At 35.8% G+C, this 22,651-nt stretch overlaps 1 protein-coding gene across 6 annotated transcripts in view; it reads left to right on the top strand.

The window, feature by feature from the left end:
* The window catches only part of TRPS1 (transcriptional repressor GATA binding 1), a 258,255-nt gene that overhangs the window by 69,550 nt on the left and 166,054 nt on the right, over positions 1-22,651 (top strand). For all 6 annotated transcript variants that reach the window (XM_086695104.1, XM_086695108.1, XM_086695105.1 and 3 more), the window contains one exon: positions 11,689-12,292. In XM_086695104.1, the coding sequence (XP_086551230.1) occupies positions 11,689-12,292 (604 nt within the window). The remainder of the gene's footprint in view (positions 1-11,688; positions 12,293-22,651) is intronic.

Below are 22,651 nucleotides of genomic sequence, written 5' to 3' on the forward strand. Positions count from 1 at the left end.
CTTAAAAAAAAGAAAATTCAACTATATATAAGCTGTTTATAAGATATACACTCAAAATATAAGGCTATGGAGAGTTTGTAACAAAAAAAAATAAATGGAGTTATAAGCAATATAAACCAAAGGAATATGGAGATAGCTTTATTAATCTCAGACAATTTAGATAAATTGTCTGACAATTTTAAGACAATTTTAAGATAAAAAGCATAGGAAGGATAAGTCAATACATAGTGATAAGATGTTCATGTCTTGAGGGAGATAGAACAATTCTAAATATATAAACTATAAATAAATCTATATGTAAAACAAAAATTGATCAACAACTACAAGGAAAATATGACAAACCACAATCACAGTGATAGATTTTAAGAAACCTTTTTTTATTAGAGGTTGAATGAAAAAAATCTTCAAAATATAAAAGATTAGAGCAGCAAATTAACAAACTTGTTTTAATTAAAATATATCAATTGTGCATCCAACTATTTAGAGGATTCACATGCCTTTCCAGCAGATTTAACATACTTAGAAAAATGGACAAACATTAAGCCAAAAAGAAATCAGATTTCAGAAAAACATATCACACAGAACATATCCTTTGACTCAGTATAATTAAGTTGGGTCTCAGTAACAAAAAGGTAAGAATAAATGAAGTTACACAAGGCAAATAGTAACAAGAGAGACAATTAGGTCACTTTATCTCAGAAAACATGGGTGTTAAAAAAAATTATAAAGGGTGGGGTGGCTGGGTGACGCAGTTGGTTGGTTAAGCATCAGACTCTTGATCTCAGCTTAGGTCACAGTACCTGAGTTTGAGCCCCACATGAGATTGAACTGGATGCTGATGGCACGGAACCTGCTTGGGATTCTGTCTCTCCTTCCTTCTTCTCTCTGCCCTTCCCCTGCTTGTGTGCACTCTGGCTCTCTCTCAAGAGAAATAAACTTGAAAAAATTGCAAAGGGTAAAATGGTCGGTACATATGACTGCATAAAGTGAATTTGACAAATTCTGGCAATATCAGATGCTCATGTTCCCAATGGAAGCATTATTTTACTCCTCAGATAATTTCTTTCATCAGTACAGTAGGAAACCTGTGCAGAAATGTTCACAGTAGTATTTTTTGAAAGAGCAGAACAACCAAAACAAAAATCAGAAACAAGAACAGGAAAAAAATACCAACTGATAATAATACCTTTTAAATATTATTAAAGAATTTGTAGATTTTTATACAGTGGAATGTTACACAGTAGTGAATTTGAATAAATGGCAGTTGAACAGGACATATGAATCTTATAAGCATAATTTTGCCTGAATCAAACAAATTGAAGACTATTTGTAGCTGGATACTATTTTATGTAAGTTTGAAAACTAGCAAAACAAAACCATATACATATATTCATTATATATATGTTTGTGTGTATATTTACATATATACCATGTATATTCATATACGTTCATGTACATATATGGAACTATACCACAAATATAATTTCTTCTATATCATCTCTATGTGTATACATGCACACACACACACACACACACACACACACAGATCTCTCTGTATTTCTCTGTATATGTATATATGCCCACACACACAGAGGGCATATTGAATATATTTACCTATATAAAATCATATCCTATGATTCTATGATTATGTTCTAACTTGTATTTTTATAACATTTTTATAACAAAAATAAATGTTTTTATAGCATTCATTATTAAATATGAATGTGTATATGTATTTATGTAAGCACATATATAGGTAGAATGTGTGTATGACTAACATTACATAAAATTTTTAAATAAAGTGAAATACCAATTTTCATCAATACACAAGTCCAATAAATATTTGAGTGAATGCCCAGTTCCCCTTATGATTAAATAACTACTTAAAAAGCATTAATAATATCATTGTCTACCTGCTTGTTATCTACAATGTGTGAAAATTGATATCCTTTTTGGTAGTGCATGTGATGATAAGCATCTGTCCAATTGGAGATTTATGAATGCATTTAAAAAATTTCAAACAGTGTTTGAATCTTTTAGACATAAAATATATAACCTGGGCTGAAGGAAATAACGCTGGATACCATAATTGCTTAAATTAATGTAGCTACTGCTCAATTTCTACCTTAAAAGAGCTCAGAGAAGAGCATAGTGAAGGCTAAATTTTATGATAAGCACTTAATTATCAACACATCTGAAAAAGCCAAGTATACAGTGCATTAGGACAGAGTTTCTCAAAGGGTGAGGGCCATGATGGTTACATTTAGATTTGTGTATATTTATGTGACATGTTCTTTTAAATAGTACCTAATAAATCAGTTCCCTGTAATACCTTGAAATGGACCTAATAGTTCAAGCTGAAAATTCCCATTGTGAGACAAAACATTACCCAGGATATTATATCCTTCAAGAAAATAACCCACAAATGGCACAACCTTTGTTTGTATACATTATTAGAATTTCATATTTCGTGATTCTGAAGACTTTTTGCACAAGAATGATGATCAATTCTTGGAATAAAATAAATTTTAGCTATAATTTCTAGTTCATGTTAGTTTATGGAAATCATTTCCCATTTCTTATTCATGTTCTATTTTATGGAGAGGTTTGTCTTCCTATTTTGAATATTTGGGTAGGGGATATCTTCTTTTTGGAAGTGAGTTAAGTGAATCATAACTTGAAGTTTTTCAGATATGACATGAGTTAAATGAAATCACCGAGACCCCCTTAAAAAAAAAAACAAAACAGTTACTACAAATGAGTAAATACTAATCAGATTATTTCAGCTTTAAAAATATGAGTGGGTTGAGTGGAATCTTACACAAAGTTCAGTTTATCTTATGTTTTGTAGACTGTTCCTTTGCACTTCACTAAAGCTGAATATTATTATACTTCCAGCTTCTAAAATTTGATTGATCTGGTTATTCACCTGTAATTCCTTTTTTTTTTCCTGGTCTTTGTCTCTCAGATGCTCTCTTCACCTGCTTTCCGCTCCCTCATTCTCCAGTGTCATTAATCTCCAGTATCCTATGTTAGAGGCCTTTGTACCAGCAAAAGTTGTATTACAAAAATGGCTAACTTTATTAGATATCAGATCTATTGATCTATATTTAAATTAAATCACCTTCACTTACTTCTTCTGTGGTAACTTGTCTTTAGGTGTCAGATTCTGTAATTACCAAAAAATACCTTTTGAAGTCTAATTGATGAGTATTTATGATTTATTCATTTGCTTCAATGCTCTGTTTAGTCACTGAAGAAAAACTGTGGCTAAGAAATACAGTTATTTGGTAGAGGAGAGCTTTTCAAATACTGGCAGAAATCTCTGGAAGTTTACATTTAGAGGAGAAAAGGCATTGCTCCTAGCTGACTTCACAGATACCGTAGGCTGGTTTATTATGAAAATAGAAATACAGAAGTATTATCAGAATAGCATAATAAAAGAGTAGCATCTTGAGACACCTGGGTGACTGTCAATTGAGTGTCCGAATCTTGATTTCAGCTCACTCAGGTTGTGATCCCAGGGTCGTGGGATTGAGCCCCGATCAGGCTCCACTCCCAGTGTGGATCCTGCGTAAGATTCTCTCTCTCCCCTTCTGCCCCTCCTCCCACTTGCACACTCACTCTTGCTCTATCTAAAGAAAAAAAAAAAAAAAGAGTTACATCTTTTAGCTGATCTTTTTCTAAAATCTAGAAAATTTCAGCCCTTTATGAATTTTGAAAATATTAACTTCTGATGAATGAAACACTACTACTAAGGCCACTGAAATATGAATGGATCTGAAATGAATGCATTTTTATAGCATAAGAAAATTCTGTTAAGTAGGATAAGGAATAAAACATCTTTTCTCACAGAAATGTTGTTGTTTGAATTAAGTCCAATTTGGTCTTTGGTTAGGCAGCTAGTAGTTTTCTCTGGAGGCAGGGATGTTTTCGCTTTTTTAATACATTTCTTTGATTCATGTCCTCACTGTCTAAAATATTTCATGAGACATACTGAGATTTTGTGTAAGTATATCCCAAATATTGCATGGGGCATACTTACACCAAGGTATTTCATTGTTTGCACTGACATTCAAGTTGCCATGGTGTGTTTTATCTAGCAGCCCTGTGCTAGGGAGATCTACAAAATGACATCTTTTTTTCCTTAGGTAGCATGAGGAGAGTGTTTGCTATCCATTTGGCAGGAGAATATAGAATTCAAATTAATGCAGGGCATATATTTGTATTGTCTTTTCAGTTCGTGTGGCTTAATGTAGCCAGAAGTTCTAGGAGTTCTTAAATAATGAAGAATTTATTCCAAAACGCCATTCAGAATATACCATCTATGAAATACCTATGCACTTTCAATATTTCTCTGCTGCTTTATGATTCTACCTAGTGAATCCAGCATCCTCAACATCCACAGAGTGGTAGTGGTTCATTCCTTTTGTTAAAGTATGGATTTACTCTTGGATGTTCTGGGTGGGGGTGGATACAGAGATGTGTGAACTTTGATCTTGACCTGAAGGCACTTACAATATAACTGTAAAGTAAGACATCCACAAGATTTTAATAAAAGGCAATGTGGAAAAAGTCTTCAGAAGAAAACAGAGATTAAGAGTAGATCAGGCGATGCTGGATTTACTCGGGTTTAGTCATTAAGGAAGTCTTCATGGATGAGAACGTGGATCTTGGGAAATGCAAGGAAGATTCCTTGAACTTGTTTGAGGTTTTCATATTAATGTTGATAAGATTAAATCCATTTTGTAGGTTAGAGGCGAGTCCAAACTCATGTATTTTCATAGTGACTAAACTTTTATTCTTCAGTAATGTTTCTTCTAGTAGGAGTTAAATCATCTGTTTTTATTTATTTATTTTTTTTCAACGTTTATTTATTTTTGGGACAGAGAGAGACAGAGCATGAACGGGGGAGGGGCAGAGAGAGAGGGAGACACAGAATCGGAAACAGGCTCCAGGCTCTGAGCCATCAGCCCAGAGCCCGACGCGGGGCTCGAACTCATGGACCGCGAGACCGTGACCTGGCTGAAGTCGGACGCTTAACCGACTGCGCCACCCAGGCGCCCCATCTGTTTTTATTTTTAGTGGACATGGCATTATGGGCATTATGTTGAAGGTCTTTTCAGCTATTATTGAGAGAATGACACATGTCAGAGAATATGTGCACATCTTTCAGGAACTAATTCCTTAATAAGCTAGTAACATTGCATCAACTACCAAACAGCATGCATGAAAGAGTACCCACGGACAAGAGCTAAATACTGTGTCACGTCTCCATGTTATTCTATGTGAATTGTCTTGTCTGTGCTTCAGATCCTTTTTTTTTTAATTTTTCAAAGTTCATTTATTTATTTTGAGAGAAAGAGAAGGTGTGCAAGCAGGGGAGGGGCAGAAAGAGAGGGAGAAAGAGAATGGCAAGCAGGGATCCCAAGCTGACAACACAGAGCCCAATGAGGGGCTCAATCTCATGAGTCGTGAGATCATGGCCTGAACCGAAATCAAGATTCAGACATTTAACTGACTAGCCATGCAGGTTCCCCTGTGCTTCAGATTCTCATCTTATGAAGAAGGGATGAGAATATGTTGAGAGATAATGTATATAAATGACCTCACACTAAAAATAGTGAAAGATGATCCCTAAACAATGAAATAAAAAGAAAAAGAAAAATTACTGTTTGGGAATTATGCTTGACAATGTTATATTTGTAGTTTTAACTTCCAAAGCTGTTACTGTTGACTCTCAGAGGTGGGTAGTATATTGTATGTGCTTTACGATGGAAGATGATGTTGCTAATCATGTAGAATTCATTTGAAAATGTTCTGCCAAGTGTTGAGACTTTATTCCAAACTAATACCCATCTTGAAGTTATTTCTGATCATGACTTTGTGACTTTTGTGTTTTTTTAATGTTTTGTTTACTTTTGAGAGAGAGAGTGAGCGGGAGAAGGCAGAGAGAGAGGGAGACACAGAATCTGAAGAAGGCTCCAGGCTCTGAGCTGTCAGCACAGAGCCCAATGTGAGGCTCGAACCCACAAACCATGAGATCATGACCTGAGCCAAAGTAGGATGCTCAACCGACTGAGCCACCCAGGTGCCCCTGTTGCTGTTGAAGATGTGGTCTGGGGACTAACAGCATCAGAATCATTTGGGATTTTATAAGAAATACAGACAGAATATTGGGTACCACCCCAGACTTCGGAATCAGAATCTGGATTTCCACAAGTTCCCAGGTGATTCCTAGGCATGCTAGAGCTTAAGAAACACTCATCTAGAGGTTAGTGTAGGTTATTAAAAAGTTTATATTTCTCTAAGCTTTTGAAAGTAGCGCCATGTTGTCTTTTAAAACTATTTTCTATCTTGTATTTAAGACTGATAGTACAGGGAGAAAGAAGTCTCCTTCAGGTCTCTAGAGTACTGTGAAGCAAATCGCCTTTTCTGCTTCACCTAGTTGTGTTCAATGGCCTGAGAGATTGAGCCTGTTTAGCAGTTTACTGCTTAATTGTCAAACTTTGCTCTCTTTTCATTAATAGTTGTTACACCCAGAATCTTAAGGACATTACCTGTGTTTCATTAAAGTTAGGGGGTTGGGGATGCCTTGTCATTAATTTGTTGAGAACCGCGATGTATCTGTTATTGTAGCTCTTAGATACCGGCCCCTGTATTGGTGTCCCCTGGGGACCTTGTTCAAAATTCAGATTCTCAGGTTATGTCCAGGAAATCCTGATTGAGTGGGGCAAGGGGAGGTGCCTTGCATACTATGCTGGTAAGAAACTCCTTAATGCAGTGCTCTGCACAGCCTGTTTTGTAAACCATTGGTGTAGTCTTCTGCTGTCAGATTACCAGGGTCCCTTCCTCTCATATTTCCATTTTCCATATTACCAATAATTTCATTTATTTCTGTGTAAAGTTAAAAATTTAGGCAGCTAAGGGTAGAAAAATATAACATTGGCCTGGAAAGGAGAGGCCCTGTGTTCCTGACTTGATGTAAACAAAAATGTTCAGGTCACTGTTTCCCCTGTTCAGTTACCTGTAAAATGGGCTTTATACTTCAATGGAATGTGAGATCAGCTATGTGTGAGTGTTTTGAACTTTTCAGGAGATAAGGTGTGTGAGCTTATCTTGTTATCACAACTTTATTTTAATATCCTTCCTTTTCCAGTGCATTTTCACCATAAAACCTGGTTCTCACTGAGACCTTATCTCTGCAGTTTCTGGTTTTCTTTGTTTTTGTTTTGGGGTGTGTGTGTGTGTGTGTGTGTGTGTGTTATTGTTTCTGTTTTTGGTTTTTACTTTTTACCTGACAGCCTCCAGCACCTGCCTCAAGGAAGGTTTTGCCCAGAACAGTCAGATCAAGAGCTCCTCTGTGGGGCAGATCAGAATAGCTCTTGCTGAGACCTGCAAGGACTGAGGGAGTTGTCCTTTGGGGACAGGAACTTGGAATCAGAGAACCTAGAAGCCCCAGACACCCTCTCTGAGGATGATACTTTGTGATGAATTCATTGCCTGGGCAGGGACCCCAGGGCCTGAGGACATACCAGTCAGATATTGGGTAAGGGTTAGATGTACTGTCTTTATTTGGTGGAGGAACAGTATGACTGAAGGACATTTCTAGATTGCAGAATAAGTAGATATTGAAAACACATAATCTTAATTACTGAGATTATATTATGATTCTCAACCACCTTAATGAATGCATTCAAGGCATCTCCACCTCCTAAGACTTTAATAAAACACAGGTAATATTCTTTCTATCTTTGTTATTCAGAGTCTTAAGATTCTGGGTCTATTAATGAAAAGAGGGTACAGCTTGACAATTAAGCAGACTACTAAACTCCTCATTCTTTCAGGCCTGTGAACGCCACCAGGTGAAGCAGAAAAGGCATAGAATATATTCCACCTGTTAGTGTCTTAAAGCAAAGGCTCCTCTAGGAAATTAGCTTGGTTTTAAGAATGATGTTTGTCACGGTTAAGGTATATAGAGGAGTGGAAAAGGATGATACCAAAATGCTAGTTTGTAAGTTTAAACTCCTTTGCAAAAAAGTAAAGAATGCAGATTCACACAGAAGAGAGGGGCTTTATTTAATTTTAGGACTTATACTGGTTAACTCTTATTTACTTACCTACTATGGGTGTTATTTACTTAATATTCCTGAGAACCATATGAAAAGCCACTATTATTTTCATTTCGCAAATGAAGACATCGGGGCAAATTTAGTAAATTATCTAAAGTTACACATAGAGTAAAATACAGAGCCAAGATTGAAACTCATGCATTCAGATTCTAGAGTCTGTATACTCTTACATGGACTGATTGCTTCTCCAATAAATATTTTGTTTTAAAATATTTTAAAGTATTTTGTTGCATGGTGCTCTAGGAAGTTGTATTTCTTCTATTGTGTGTTGGTACTTTCTCCTTCCTGTTGCTCTAGAATTAATTGTCTTTATTTCTTTAAATAACATTACCATAGTTCTTTAGAATTTTTTTACTTTGGAATTTTTTTAATACTTTTTGTACTTTGTTTTGTATAAAACACCAGGTTTGGTAGACGTAGCTGTGGCAATTTATAGTCTTAATTTTTAGGAAGGGATCCCTTCACAGGTTTCAAGCAGAGACCCCACCACATGAAGGAAACCATAAACTTACTGATGTAATGGGTGGTGAACTCATTAGAACTGTCTACAAATGAAGGTTGATCAGAGCTTGCGAACGTGCGTCCTGAAGTTTGTTTTTCGTGACTTAGTAGATTATGTGGTATATCTTCAGTAGAGTATTTCCTGGGTATGTTTTGACCTTTAACCATTCTGATACATCCATTTTTCTTTGTATGATTGAGCCTGGTAAACGTAACAATTCTTTGGTAAAATTTTATCAACTTTATCTGAATTTTATCAAGTATTGGACATACTTGAATATAGTTTTGGTAGGAAAGTTCTTTACTTAAACTTTCCATAGTTTCCCAGTCCTAGATTTTGAGTCTTGTCTTTTGTCCTTTGTGATCTTAATCCTGCTATGGGGTTTTTCTGGCCTTGACCTCAGGGGCAAGATTCTTCCTCCTGGTCACAGACATCTTCTCCTTAAGGGTTAGGCTTCTTTCACTTGAGAAAGTTAATTTTAATATTGTATTTTTAATGGTCAATTCATCATTGAATTATTTACCTTTGTTATACTTCCTTTTATTTTATTTTTACTACTTAAACAATAAAAATAGTAGAAAAGATAGAAAACAATCTTCTGTAAAAATTGGAAATTAAATATCCATATTTATTCAACAAATGTAAGTTTTCAATAAGAAGATCATTTTGTATTGCATTAAGTACTCTCAACAAATACTGGGTGACATTTTGTTACATGTTATAATACCTCTGAATTTTGCTTCCATAAAGTATGAACATTCTTTTGGATTTTCATCCATCAGACAGGTCTCATAAGGGAATGAGAAACTGTTAAGGTCCCAAAGTGACTTAAACATACATTTAACCATGCTACTTCTGTGTTTATAACCTTGCAGTTGCTTCCTTTAGCCTCTGAAGATATCTGCCTCCTTACCATGGTCTTCAGATCTCTAGATGACCCCTCCAGCTTGTTGAGTGACATACTTTCTGTTACTTATTCCTCTAAAGCAGCAGTGGCCTCAGTTCAGTATTTTGTACTTGCTAGGATGTGCTTCTGTCCTTCCTCTTCCTGCAACAAGAATAGCTCCTTTTCATCCTTTGGTTTTCTCTTCCAGACTACCCTATGCAGCCCATCAATCCCATTACCATCCTATCGTTTTCATTCTTAGAACGTATTATTTTTTATATGTTTTTATAGTCTAAGGGGAAGACCATCCTTCCTGGCTAGACTCTAAACACCAAGTAAACAAAGACTATGTGTCTTGTATACACCAGTGTGTACCCAGTGCCTGGCAAAGTACTTTGTGATGATTATCTATAAGTCTATAGACAAGTACATATTTTTCAGTAGCTTTAAGTAATAGCTCTCAAAACTTACTTTGTTAGTTTAAGTTGTCAATACATGATATCAGTGAAGTAGCAAGTGTCTCTCATGGGGTTTAAAGAGCCACACAAAGTTTTTATAGTTAAAAAAGTGTGCCTTATCCAAGTCATTTGTGTACCTTTCCAGTATGCCTTTTTGGGTACAGGGCCTCTGTTCTTTGTTAATCAAACAGTTGTCTTAATATGACAGTGTTCCATCTTTAGTTGCAGAGGATGCTATGAAATACAACAATAAGTTCTTTTGTTTTATGCCCTTTAGAAAGAAAACACACACACAAACACACATTTACACATTCTCCTTTAATGAATATACCCATACAGCATCTATCATGCTGCATGGCATCTAGAAGACACTCAATGTGTTGAACGTTCCTAAGTCCTTACAGATACGTAGAATTTGTTTTTAAAAATCTAGAGCTTCTAATACATCTTATTTAGTAGATTATGTAGCTCAGTCATCCATATTTCATTGTCTAAATTGATTTAAATTTTATGAAAGAAAACATTGTAATCAGGTAGAATGTAATACACATAAAAGCTGTATAAAGCACTTAACACTAGAGATGCATATATAGATGTACTTATATGAAAACACATCAGTTTAGTTTAAATAAATAGAAAGTGAAAAGTCCATTGATGAAATCAGTGTAAAAATATATAAGTATCGTTAAAAATGTAGAATTGATAATTATCCAACTACAGTAAAATGACAAAGCAAGTCCTTCAATAAGAAAACAAACCAACAAGTTTTCAATGTGAATTGGCTAGAGCGTGTACACATCAGTGTGTACCTGTGTGTATACCTATAATTGTTAACATAACAAAAGGGAATGTCACATTCTTTATATAGAATCAAAAAAGCCAGTGAGGGGCACCTAAGTGGCTCAGTTGGTTAAGCGTCCTACTTTTTTTTTTTTAATGTTTATTTATTTTTAGAGAGAGAGAGAGAGCACACAGGAGGGGCTGAGAGAGAGAGAGAGAGAGAGAGAGAGAGAGAGACATAGAATCTGAAACAGGCTCCAGGCTCCAAGTTGTCAGCACAGAGCCTGATGTGGGGCTCGAACCCATGAACCGTGAGATCATGACCTATGCCCATCACCTGAGCTGAAGTTGTATGCTTGACTAACTGGGCCACCTAGGCTCCCCAAGTGGCTGACTCTTGATTTCTGTTCCAGTCATCTCATGGTTTGTGAGATGGAACCCTGTTGGGCTAGGCGCTCTCCCTTTTTCTCTCTTTCTCAAAATAAATAAATACTAAACTAAACAACAACAACAACAACAACAAAAGACAGGGGTGGCTTGGTGGCTCAGTTGGTTGAGCGTCTGACTTTAGCTCAGGTCATGATCTCGAGGTTCCTGAGTTTGAGCCCCATCAGGCTCACTGCTGTCAGCATGGAGCCGGCTTTGGATCCTCTGGCTCCCTCTCTCTCTACCCTTCCCCCACCTGCTCGCGCTCTCTCTCTCTCTCTCTCTCTCAAAAATAAATAAAACATTTAAAAAATTAAAGTAAATAAAAATAAAAAAAACAAAGACAAAAATACCAGTGAATTACATTCCAATTTCTGGGTGTTGGGACTGGTGAATTTTGCTCTGCTTATTACATTACATGAGATAGAATTCAGGTGCTTAAAGACTGTTTTTCTTCAAAGCCCTTCCGAACGCTAGATTTCTAACGACTATTTTCTTCTCCAGGAGAGCACACAGCTGCTACAAATGCCGTCAGTGCAGTTTTACAGCTGCTGATACTCAGTCACTACTGGAGCACTTCAACACTGTTCATTGCCAAGAACAGGACATCACTACAGCCAACGGCGAAGAGGACGGTCATGCCGTATCCGCCATTAAGGAGGAGCCCAAAATTGACCTCAAGGTCTACAGTCTGCTCAATCCAGACTCTAAAATGGGAGAGCCAGTTTCTGAGAGTGTGGTGAAGAGGGAGAAGGTGGAAGACAAGGACGGGCTGAAGGAGAAAGTTTGGACCGAGAGTTCAAGCGATGACCTTCGAAACATGACTTGGAGAGGGGCAGACATCCTGCGAGGCAGCCCGTCATATACTCAGGCAAGCCTGGGGCTTCTGACGCCTGTGTCCGGCACCCAAGAGCAGACCAAGACTCTAAGGGATAGCCCCAATGTCGAAGCTGCCCATCTGGCACGACCTATATATGGCCTGGCTGTGGAGACCAAGGGATTCCTGCAGGGGGTGCCAGCTGGCGGAGAGAAGTCCGGGCCCCTCACCCAGCAGTATCCTGCATCGGGAGAAAACAAGTCCAAGGATGAATCCCAGTCCCTGTTACGGGTAGGAAGGTTTCATTTTTAAATAATGCACGTATCTTGAAGGAAAACCGGGAGAACACACATTCTCTACATTTAGTATCATTTAGTCTTTCCGGCTAAAACTAAATGATGTGTCTCAGTCTGGGGATTTATACCTACAAGGCCGAAGTGGAGGAAAGGAGCTCATGTGTGTTTGTGTGTACAATTCACACACTTGATACAGTGGTGGGCAGGCATTTGTTTGTCGTTGCTCTTAGCTCAGATTGAATGTTGGCTAATCATTCCTGGTGATTATGCAAAACAGTGAGGCCGCATTTGGAGAAGGGAGGTTCGGAATCCCAGAAGATTGCACATCTGTTACGTTAAAATAAGTAAATGACTTTTAAATTTTAAGGTGGCATGACACTGTATGTGGTTAACAAGGAAATTAGCGGAGATTTAAATCACTGGGAATGCAAAGCCCAGGGTGAGATGCTAAGACAGAAATGTTTTTTAAAACTGACAGTATAATTATGTACAAATGACAATGCTTGTTGTTGTTTGGTTACCAAAAAGGGGGAGGGGGGATGAGACCTAAGTGTGAATGGTGTGTGAAGAGCATCCAAAGAAAAGAAACATGCATTGTTATATGATCAGGCTTTTTTAGGAAGAAAGGCACAGTCCCATGCAGAAACACAAAACCTCTGAGAAGGATAAGATCCTTCCTTGATCTCTCTCTTCATGCTATGTAGCTGTGTCAAGAAATATTTTAGAGTTTGAAAATTCATGGACACTTAGTAAGTGATGCTTTTGGCCTAAGGCACCACCACTTTGACATTTCACCTTGACGCTGAGAAAGGTTAAAGCCTTCTACATGATTTTGGAGCTTGTCCGTGCCTAGAAGGTAGGATCAGAAACCAGCTAACCTTCCCCAAAGAGTCAGTTAGGAAATAAGAGTTCGGCCAGCCCAATGCTTTGACCTGCAGGTCAGAGACCACTGAGGTCTCTCTGGATGGATTCTGCAGAGAAAACGTTCTCTTTCTGGGGTCTACTTGACTACTGTGCTCTCACTTCCTGCAGATTCTCCAGCCTATCTGTGCTTCTCAAGTTTCTCTAGTGGAGTGGAGAAATGTGCCTTAGAGGTGTACAGTTAATTGTAAAAACCATTCCCTTTCCTGGCTGCACTCATGCCCTGGAGCCAAGAGAAGGGCTTGAATGGAGAAGAGCCTGTGCCCCTTGTACACTGAGAAACAAAGGATTCTTCCTGTAAGGAAGGAGCAAGTTTATTATAAGTAACTTTAAAAAGAAGAGAAACAGTGCCTGTGCCCTTCAAGAGGCCATTCAATTCAGGGAGCTCCTTTCCGATAAATGTATATGGTGGAGCTGCAGTTGTAAATGTGCATCATTTTCTTAGCTTGCCGGGACTCTTCTGGTCTCGAGTGGTGTTTGGTTTCTGGTTATAAGGCAGGAATGATAGGTCTTAAGTTTTTAAATTTCATATTGCATCCGGAGAGTGTGTTGTAATGGGTGCCTGATATCCATATCACTAGACCTCCCCAACCCTTTTTTTCCCCCTTTTTAAAATGGTTTTCATCTGGGACATCTTCATTGGATACCAGATTGTTTGACTCTTTTAGATTATTTCTGGAATATTCCTTTTCTGCCACCATTTGTATGCACGAAGAATTTAGAATGATCAGTAATTTTTTATGGGGTTAAGTCTAAAACCTGAGCATAAAAGCAGTCTATTTTTTGAGCAGACTGGGTATGATAATACTTTTTGTAAAGTTGTTTTTCTCAATTCCTCCACTTCCTTAATTCCCTGACTTCAAGTTTCTGTTGCATCATCGCAACTGCCTCTTTAGTTCCTCCACGTTAGCTGCTGAGGTACAAAATCTTTGGTGAGATATTGCTTCACCATGTTCTACAGATAATCAAATTCCTAACCGCAAGATTTATGATTTTTGAAGGCAATCATCTACTACATTTTTATATATATATATATATATATATATATATATATATATATATATATGTATCTATATGTATGTATATGTATCTATATGTATGTATATGTATATATATATATATATATATACACACACGCACACACACACACACACAAAGACTTGGATCATTCTTCCTTGACTTTAGTAAAATTTGACTCTTTAAAATTTATATTTTCATTGTCTTTGGATATTGCTTTTGGAAATCACCAGTTTTATTGGATATTTGGAATAGGAAGGGTAGCTAATTTAATTTGTGAAGTATTTAGTGTATTAAGTGAATTACAACTTTTTAATATACACATATCTGGGCTGATTGGCTTTTTAAGACATCTAAAAGAGTTAAGAAGCAGAGCCCATTCTGGTTGTGAATTTGACAAGAATTCTACCTTGGGGGTAGAAATTGCTATTGCTGAGTTATTATAGCAAATACATGCTTCTCAATTCATTTGTCTGCTATCAGAAAGGAGAAACTCAGCAGAGTATTGCCATCATTAAAACAATGCGCTTTAATTTTGTAATTGTGGAGGTCTAGTTATTAGTGAAGGTGTCCTGTAAAAATTTATAAATACACCATACAAATATGCAAATAGTTTACATGTTTTGAATGAAAATACAGTTGTCTATGGAAACGCATACCTGCAGAATGTAGTATTCATATTTGCGTATAAATAGAATGGAACTTGAAATTATCTTGCTATCTGGCATGTTTATTTAGAAGTAGTAAGCAACTTGAAAAACAGAAAATAGGTTTTAAAAGTTTTTTTTTTGTTGTTGAACAGTATATACAATATAGCCTTAATAAAGTAAGTATATTTATAAATACATTATACATATAGTTTCTAATGTTAAAAGTAAAAACTTGACTAGCAACTTTGATGACTATATAGATTGATAACAAGAGTTAAATATGATAAATTTGTGCAGCAGAGAATGTTAATTTAAAATAGTTCCGGGGCCCCTGGGTGGCTCAGTCAGTTAAGTGGCTGACTCTTGATTTCAGCTCAGGTCATGATCTCATGGTTCATGGGTTCAAGCCCTGCTTCGGACTCTACTTTAAGTGCCCTTTCAGTGCAGAGCCCACTTGTGATTCTGTCTCTCTCTCTCTCTCTCTTTCTCTCTCTCTTTCTCTCTGCCCCTTCCATGCACTCTCTCAAAATAAATAAACTTAAAAAAATAGTTCCAACCCTATGCTGGTGAATAGTGGAAACATTTTTAAAGAGCAGGCTGAATGAATTTAGGGCAATTCACAAAGGTTGTAGTTATAATGTTGCTTTCAGGATATTGGTCTTTCTGATACATGTTTTTAACTGGTTTCGTTATGAAATGTTGCTGTACTCAAAGTGAGGAAGGAGACATAAGAATCACGGAGAACTAAAATTTCAAAATATTTTCTCATTAGTTTTCTTCATTTTTTTCCTTTTTGTTTTGTTTTATGTAGGTTAGGTAAGCATTTGGCTTTTAGTTTTGTGTTCGATAGCAGATCATTTATATATATTTTGATTTGGTGAATATCTTTTATTTTTCCCTGTTACCAGTATGGAATTGATATTGTTACAAAACATTTTAAATTGTATATGTGGTCTGTGTGGACCATTGTGCTTTGAGGATGGCAGGGGGCATGTTAACATAAGCCTTATCTTCTAAATTGCTTTATGAAAATTAGTTTTTTGTTGTGTATTAAATACATAATATTCCTGTAAAATCGTTTTTTTTTTCTTTTATGAGTAGGAAGAAACCTGAAAGCCTTATAATCTTTGCTAGAAATAGTCCAAGTTTATATGAAGACTTTGTTACTCTTTTAAAACTTCTAGAAGGATCTTATAAACATGAATAAGTTCCTGAAAATGTTTTGAAAATGCAATGTTTTCATTTAAACTTAAAATTTGGCTCTGTGAAGAGGTTAACATATTTAAAATTTTCTGTGCTAAAAGCAAAAGTTAATTGTTTTTAAATATTCAACTTGTTCCTTTCTCATTTTAAACTAAACAGTGTAGTGTACTCAGAACTCAGTACAGGCGTGTGCCTTTTTCTGGCCTATTTCTTCTATGATGTATATTTACACAAAGTTATTTATTTATTCATTTTGTAGAGAGACTCATAGAAATGTAACTGTATTAGGCCTATGATTTCCTGAATAAGAAATACCAGATCTTATTCTTATAATTGACTTTTCAGATTGGATTTTATAACATAGCAAGTTACGGCTTGTAACTGATAACCATAGTAATAGGAACAAAACACCTGCCATTAAACTTCACAAAGATTTTGCCGATATCAAATGCATTTTTTTGTTTAATGGAATGCAGAAGTCTAACTGAGTTTAGACGGTAAATCTGTAGGGAGAGTTTGTGGCAGATCAACATCCAGGTAAACGTCTGCAGTCAGATAGATACCTTATCGGCTCCTAAGTCTTCTGTAGGTTCAGACACCCTACTTATCAGTCTGCTTTCTTCATGTGTCTGGGGGAAAATGATTCTAGATTCCAGTGTAAATTTATTTAGGGAAGTCTGTCCGTTTCAACGTGTACGTTTCGCACCACTTGGTTTTCGCAGAGACCTTGAGCCATGGGCTCTGGGAGATCTGTTCCAAGTTCTGGGAGTTGAGTTCCAAGATGGGCACTGACTGTCAAAGGCAGGGCCTCCCAGGATCTCCGTTCATCTCACTCTTGGGATTAGAATGGCTGCTGTCCTCACAGAAGTTCTGTGCAGCTTAGTTAATTAATGTTTGTCAAGCCATTTGAGATCCTCAGATGCAGGGTTCTAGATAAGTGCAAAGTAGTATGATTGTTTGTTCGTTTTGTAAATATGATACCAAGACAGCACAAAGTAGATGTTATTTCCCCTTTGCTTCAGTGGTGTTAAATTTATAGTTTAAAGATTGTTGATACTGGACAGTCTATTGAGATGCAAAAATGTTCTTTTGGGGACGGTCCATTGGCAGCCAAACAGACGTTCAAACAAGTGACAGCGTTGAATGCCTTTACAACCAGTGACAGAAGATCGCAGGAACTTTTTTAACTAAAGATGATTTCAAGGGAAAAGCCTGATACTGTTTTTTTAATTCATGTTTACTGAAAATAAAAGCAGATTTTCAGATCCATATAGGTAGCAGTGATGTGACATATGTACATATGATTTGTTCTAACTCCATTTGAACATTTCCGTATAGATCTCTGTAATACCAAAGAGAACAGACTGTACCAGGAAAAATGGGAAGTGTTCATCTCCATAATCACTGGTTGTAAAATTGTTGCTTTTGGGTCACATTGATAAATTTTCTCTTTTGGTAATTTTTGATATTTTATTTGTTGATATTTGAATAAAATATTAAAAGCCATTTACTATATCTAGAGATTAATAATCCTTGTATATCTCTGTGCTTCTGCTCTGCATAGATGAATTTCTGTTGTTCACCGGTTAGAAAAGCATATGATTGGGGTACCTGGGTGGCTCAGTTGGTTGAGTGTTCAGCTCTTGATTTTGGCTCAGGTCACGATCCCATTGGGCTCTGCCTGGAGCCTGCTTGGTATTCTCTCTCTCTCTCTCTCTCTCTCTCTCTCTCTCTGCCCCTCTCCTCCACTTACTCTCTCTCATTTTTGACAGATTAGATCACAACTAAGACCAATCTGATGCATACGTGTCTGGTTTTATTGACTTGACCAATGGGATTTTCTATTCCAGTTTCTTTTTTAGAAGTCAGTTCCATTGGTTCAAGTATTTTTGGGAGCACATTTTTTTTCTTTTTTGTAACATAGGCTTTTTGTGAAGTCTGGCAGAGTTCTGCTGGCCCAAGTTTGTAAAGCAGGGGAAGCAGATGTATCTTTTAGTGAATTGGGCTGTGAGTTTGTAGTCACTGTGAAATGGTATCCTTCAGCACAGTATCTGTTAATTATTTCCTGTATAACTATCTTTTGCTTGGTTTCCTTTTCTCACAGACTGCATGAGTCAGGAGATAACAGGGCCTCAAAAGGAACCCATTGTTGAATGTTCTTTCTTAGATGTTGGAAATGAAGAGCATACAGAAGGTGGCCCAAGTTTCAGGAGCAACAGATGGAGAATGATTCAAAAGTGTGTCAGCCATGAGCTACATAGCCTTGATGCAAACCTAGTATTTTTCTGGCAAAGTCCAATTTGATGGACAGATTGAACTAAGTGCTGATTACCTAAAATGACAGGAAAGTTTTTTTTGTTTTGGATTTTTGTGTATTATTTGCTCCCAACAAAAAAGTAAATATTGTTCCCATTGTCATATTCTTTACTCTCTTTTCTCTTTGACTCTCTTAGAGAACTTCCATTAAGTATTTACACAAAGGACATTGATTACTAGAATGTTCTACCAGTTAACTCAAGGAAGCCTGATACACAGAATACTGCCGCTGGGAAAGTTTGAAGAACTTGTTTCTTTCATTTCGGTGAAGCAACATTCTCATTTACAGATGTTTGTGATTAACTATGACATAAATAAAATAGAACCATAAGATGACTTTATTTTGGAAAAAAATCCACAATACTTGGTCTTAGGCATATATTTTTTTGTTATTAGTGATTAGGAGTAAAGCAAAGGAATCTTTTGTTTTTATAAATACAGGACTTTTGTGATGTGATAAATTGAGTGGTTGGTATCATTACTAATGTCAGAATGATCAGATAGCTCTCATGTATAATTTTGCATGTTAACATTCCTCTTTAAACAGATAGTTTCTCAATTTAGATTTAATGTGGGCATATTAATTATGAAAGCGGTGAACCATTTTATACCCTGGAAATTTACCTATTTGTAACATCATGATTAACCAGAAATAGCTAAGGATATATAGATGTATTTTTAATAGGCAAGATATACTTTATAATTTTACTAACATTTAAAAAAAGTCAAACCTTTATGAGAATTTGGATACCAGCAAAGGTTTTTAAAATAGATTTTTAACAAGCACAGTATTTTGTTTGAAGAAAATGGTAAGATCCATGACAGTATGGTGTATTGAATTGCATTTGCCTGTAGCATGACATGGTGTTTATATTTTGGTATTCAAGACTTACATTAAATCATGAAAAAAGTCTTGGTAGATAAATGTTCCATAAAATAATCTGTTCTCGGGGACTTGACTTTAGATGTTTCATTGGTAATGTAGTGGCTAGCATGAGAATACGTCCTAATGCCCAGTGTGAATTCTTGAGGAGGAAGACAAAACCTGGGGGAACTACTTTACAACAACACTTGTACATGAAAGCATTCAAAAATAAAGAATTTTATTAATGTAGATGGGTATTTATAGTTACGTGATTTCCATGTAATTTAGCATTTCATTTTCTAGGATTAAAAGCTTACTGCCTTTCCATTAGTTTTATTATTAGATTAACAACTTTCATCCTTACCAAACCCTTTTGAGGTTGAAGCTATCATTATCCCTTTTATTTTGATGAGGAAACTGAGGCAGAGGGATTCATTAATTTGCCCGAAGTTGCACCACTTTCAATGGCAGAGATGCAATTTTGATGCTGGCAGTTTGACTGCAGTCCATGCTCTTAAGCATTGCATGGCCTCCTTTGATTCTCCATGGTCTGTTAATGCTTGCATGACTTTCTGCAGTTTCAGAATGATTTGTTCCATCTAAGCAGACACTATATGTTTTGTGTGCAAAACAGAAAAATCGCTTTTTGGAATTACACAAGTGATACATGCTTTTCAAAAAAGAAGTATATCTGTATTACCACACAGAGCACTAAAGAAAATGGAAACCGCTCAAAAGTTCCAACCCAAATACTTTTCTATTCATATATTGGCTTCTAATTTATTTTTATACGCATACAAACATATATTATTCAAGTATTTGGTCATTGTCTCACTCCGTTATAATCCTCTTTTTTTATTTAACAATACACTGTGGATATCTTTCCCAACAACAAATACAAACCACAGTATTTGGCTTACTGCCTCCATGTTTGCTATGAAATAGTCATATCATAATGTGCTCAATAGATCCTCTCTTGATACACATTTAGGCAACTTCCAATTTTTACTTATAAAGAAACTTTGATGCACGTGCTTGTGTGTATTATTTTCTTGTTTCATCATTTCCTTAGGATAGTTTCTTACAATTCCAGTTACTTAAATGAGAAAATACATGCCTGATGACAAATAGTCTTCAGTGTCCAAATCACCATCCTCTAAATGTGTCATTTAAAAAATATAAAATGAATTCATCCATAGATAAGGTGTAGAGAGTAACATCCTAGAAATATTAAATGTAGGAGTAAATTTTAAATTGTAAATGCCTTATTTAATAATGAATGCAGGTAGTTAGGGAGAAGGCAGATAATCCGTAAGAGCTATTTCTTATCATAAATATGGTATATAACAAATGACCAATAGCCAGGGCTGTGGGATGATATGCTTACATATGCAGCATAGTTTATTTTGTAGAGAAATTTGTTTTCAGGAAGGACCCATTTTATTAAGCAGACTTGAGTCATGGGTTTTAAGTGAAAGCAGTAGACTCAGGTAGGCCTGCCTTTTTCAGGGCAGAAATTTCTCTCGTTTTCTTTGTTTCATTCTGTTCTGGACAATGTTCTGCTGGGCTTCACGATTTCTCAACCCAGTTTTAAAGTTTTTACCTTCCTTGGTTGTTTAGTAGATACAGTGGGTAATGATGTGGGCTTCAAAGGAATATAGCAGAGAAGAAGTTAATATTTTTTCTTCCAAATATGGAATTTAATGATCTTCGTTTCTATTTATTGCTGAAATATTTATATTGATCCCATTAGAAAGTATTTTCTTCATAGGCTTTTTTGAATGTCAGATATAACATTATTTCTTTATTGTATCTTAATAAAATATTAAAAGGACAGGAGCACAAGCATACTTTCTCAATTAGCATTGAGGTTGTGCTGATTATATGCCACAAATAAGTTTCAGGCTGTTCTTACCAATTAATGACATTTAGGAAAACATATATGATGTCATTTATATATACAGTTTAAGTCAAGCTTATCTATGGGAATTTGAAAATGTACAAATACTACATTTGAGAGAGCTATTCACTTAAAAATAATTACTTGCTGTTTTCTAAAAAAATTTCTTTCCTACTACGTTAAAAAATGAAAATACTTTTATAGACTTACAACTTTGTAGAAGCCTATCTGTTTTGCAAGGTCTGGTACAACGGAAGCAATACTGCCCATATTTTAGGAGATCCTCATGTTTGTTTTACCTTATTCTTAATGTCAAATTTATAACCTCAACCATGGTAATTCAAGAAAATCCATCTATTTATCCTGAGTTATATAACTTATTCAAAAGAAAGTTAGAGGTTTTTAAAATGTGGATTGTCTAGATAGGCGATCCTTGGTGTACGGATTATCCAGTTACTATGGCTATCAAAATTTTAGGCTATAATTTATGTGTGTGTGTGTGTGTGTGTGTGTGTATGTGTGTGTGTGTATATATATATAATATTATATTTATATATGTATTTATATTTTTATATACGTTTATATATATTATATTATATATATTCTTAATATATATATAATATAATATATATATATAATATAGGATGGTTTGTAAGATCAAACTGAAATTTAGAGCTTGCCTCAAGTACATATGTGATTTAAATAGTTCTGAATACTCCAAAATATATCCTAATTATTTTAGATATCCTTTAGTAGAATGTCTAGGCCATTGAGGTTACAGTTGGATTTGGAGGTGGGTGTGTCCCACCTTTAATAGGCTGTCTTTAGCTGTGATTCAAGCATGACTGGATTTTATTTTCTGGTAAAATTAGATTTTATGTAGTTTTTTTACTCTTCCCTTGTGATGTAGTGGAAAGAGTACTGGATTTTGGAGGCAAGGAGGCTTTGTCTTCTAGACTCACTTTGTGACTAACTAGCAGTGTGACCCTGACTGAGTCATTCAATCCTTGTGCACTGTTTCCTTTGGAAAATTATAGAGATTGAAGTATACAGTTACTCATCTTTTGAAATTGCAAATTCTAGGGCCAAGTCAATTTTCTCTAAAACCTTAAACTTCCAAATAGTGAATTGACACCTGAGGCAACTTTCAGACTAAAATCGTGTATTTTAGCTTTTGTACTGCTGGTGTCCAAAGAGATGTCACATAATATTTGATATACATGTTCTCAAATCAGATTTCCCTCTAATGGCTGAGAATCCATGTTACTAAAAAAAACAAAAACAAAAAAACACTATCACAAGATAGTCTGAAATCTTCAACAATTATATTCTTTGAGCTTATCTTATACAAGAAAGCTCATTCTTTCAAAATAAATTTGCTTCAGAGAATCATGTTATTAAAGGGGCTGCTTGTGAATGATGATAAAGGGAAGTATGCACAATGGAAATAAAATAATTCTGGTAAGAATATGATATGCTTAA

This window comes from Puma concolor, chromosome F2 (assembly GCF_028749965.1).
Source record: "Puma concolor isolate L17-30 chromosome F2, mPumCon1.1.hap2, whole genome shotgun sequence".
NCBI lineage: Eukaryota > Metazoa > Chordata > Mammalia > Carnivora > Felidae > Puma > Puma concolor.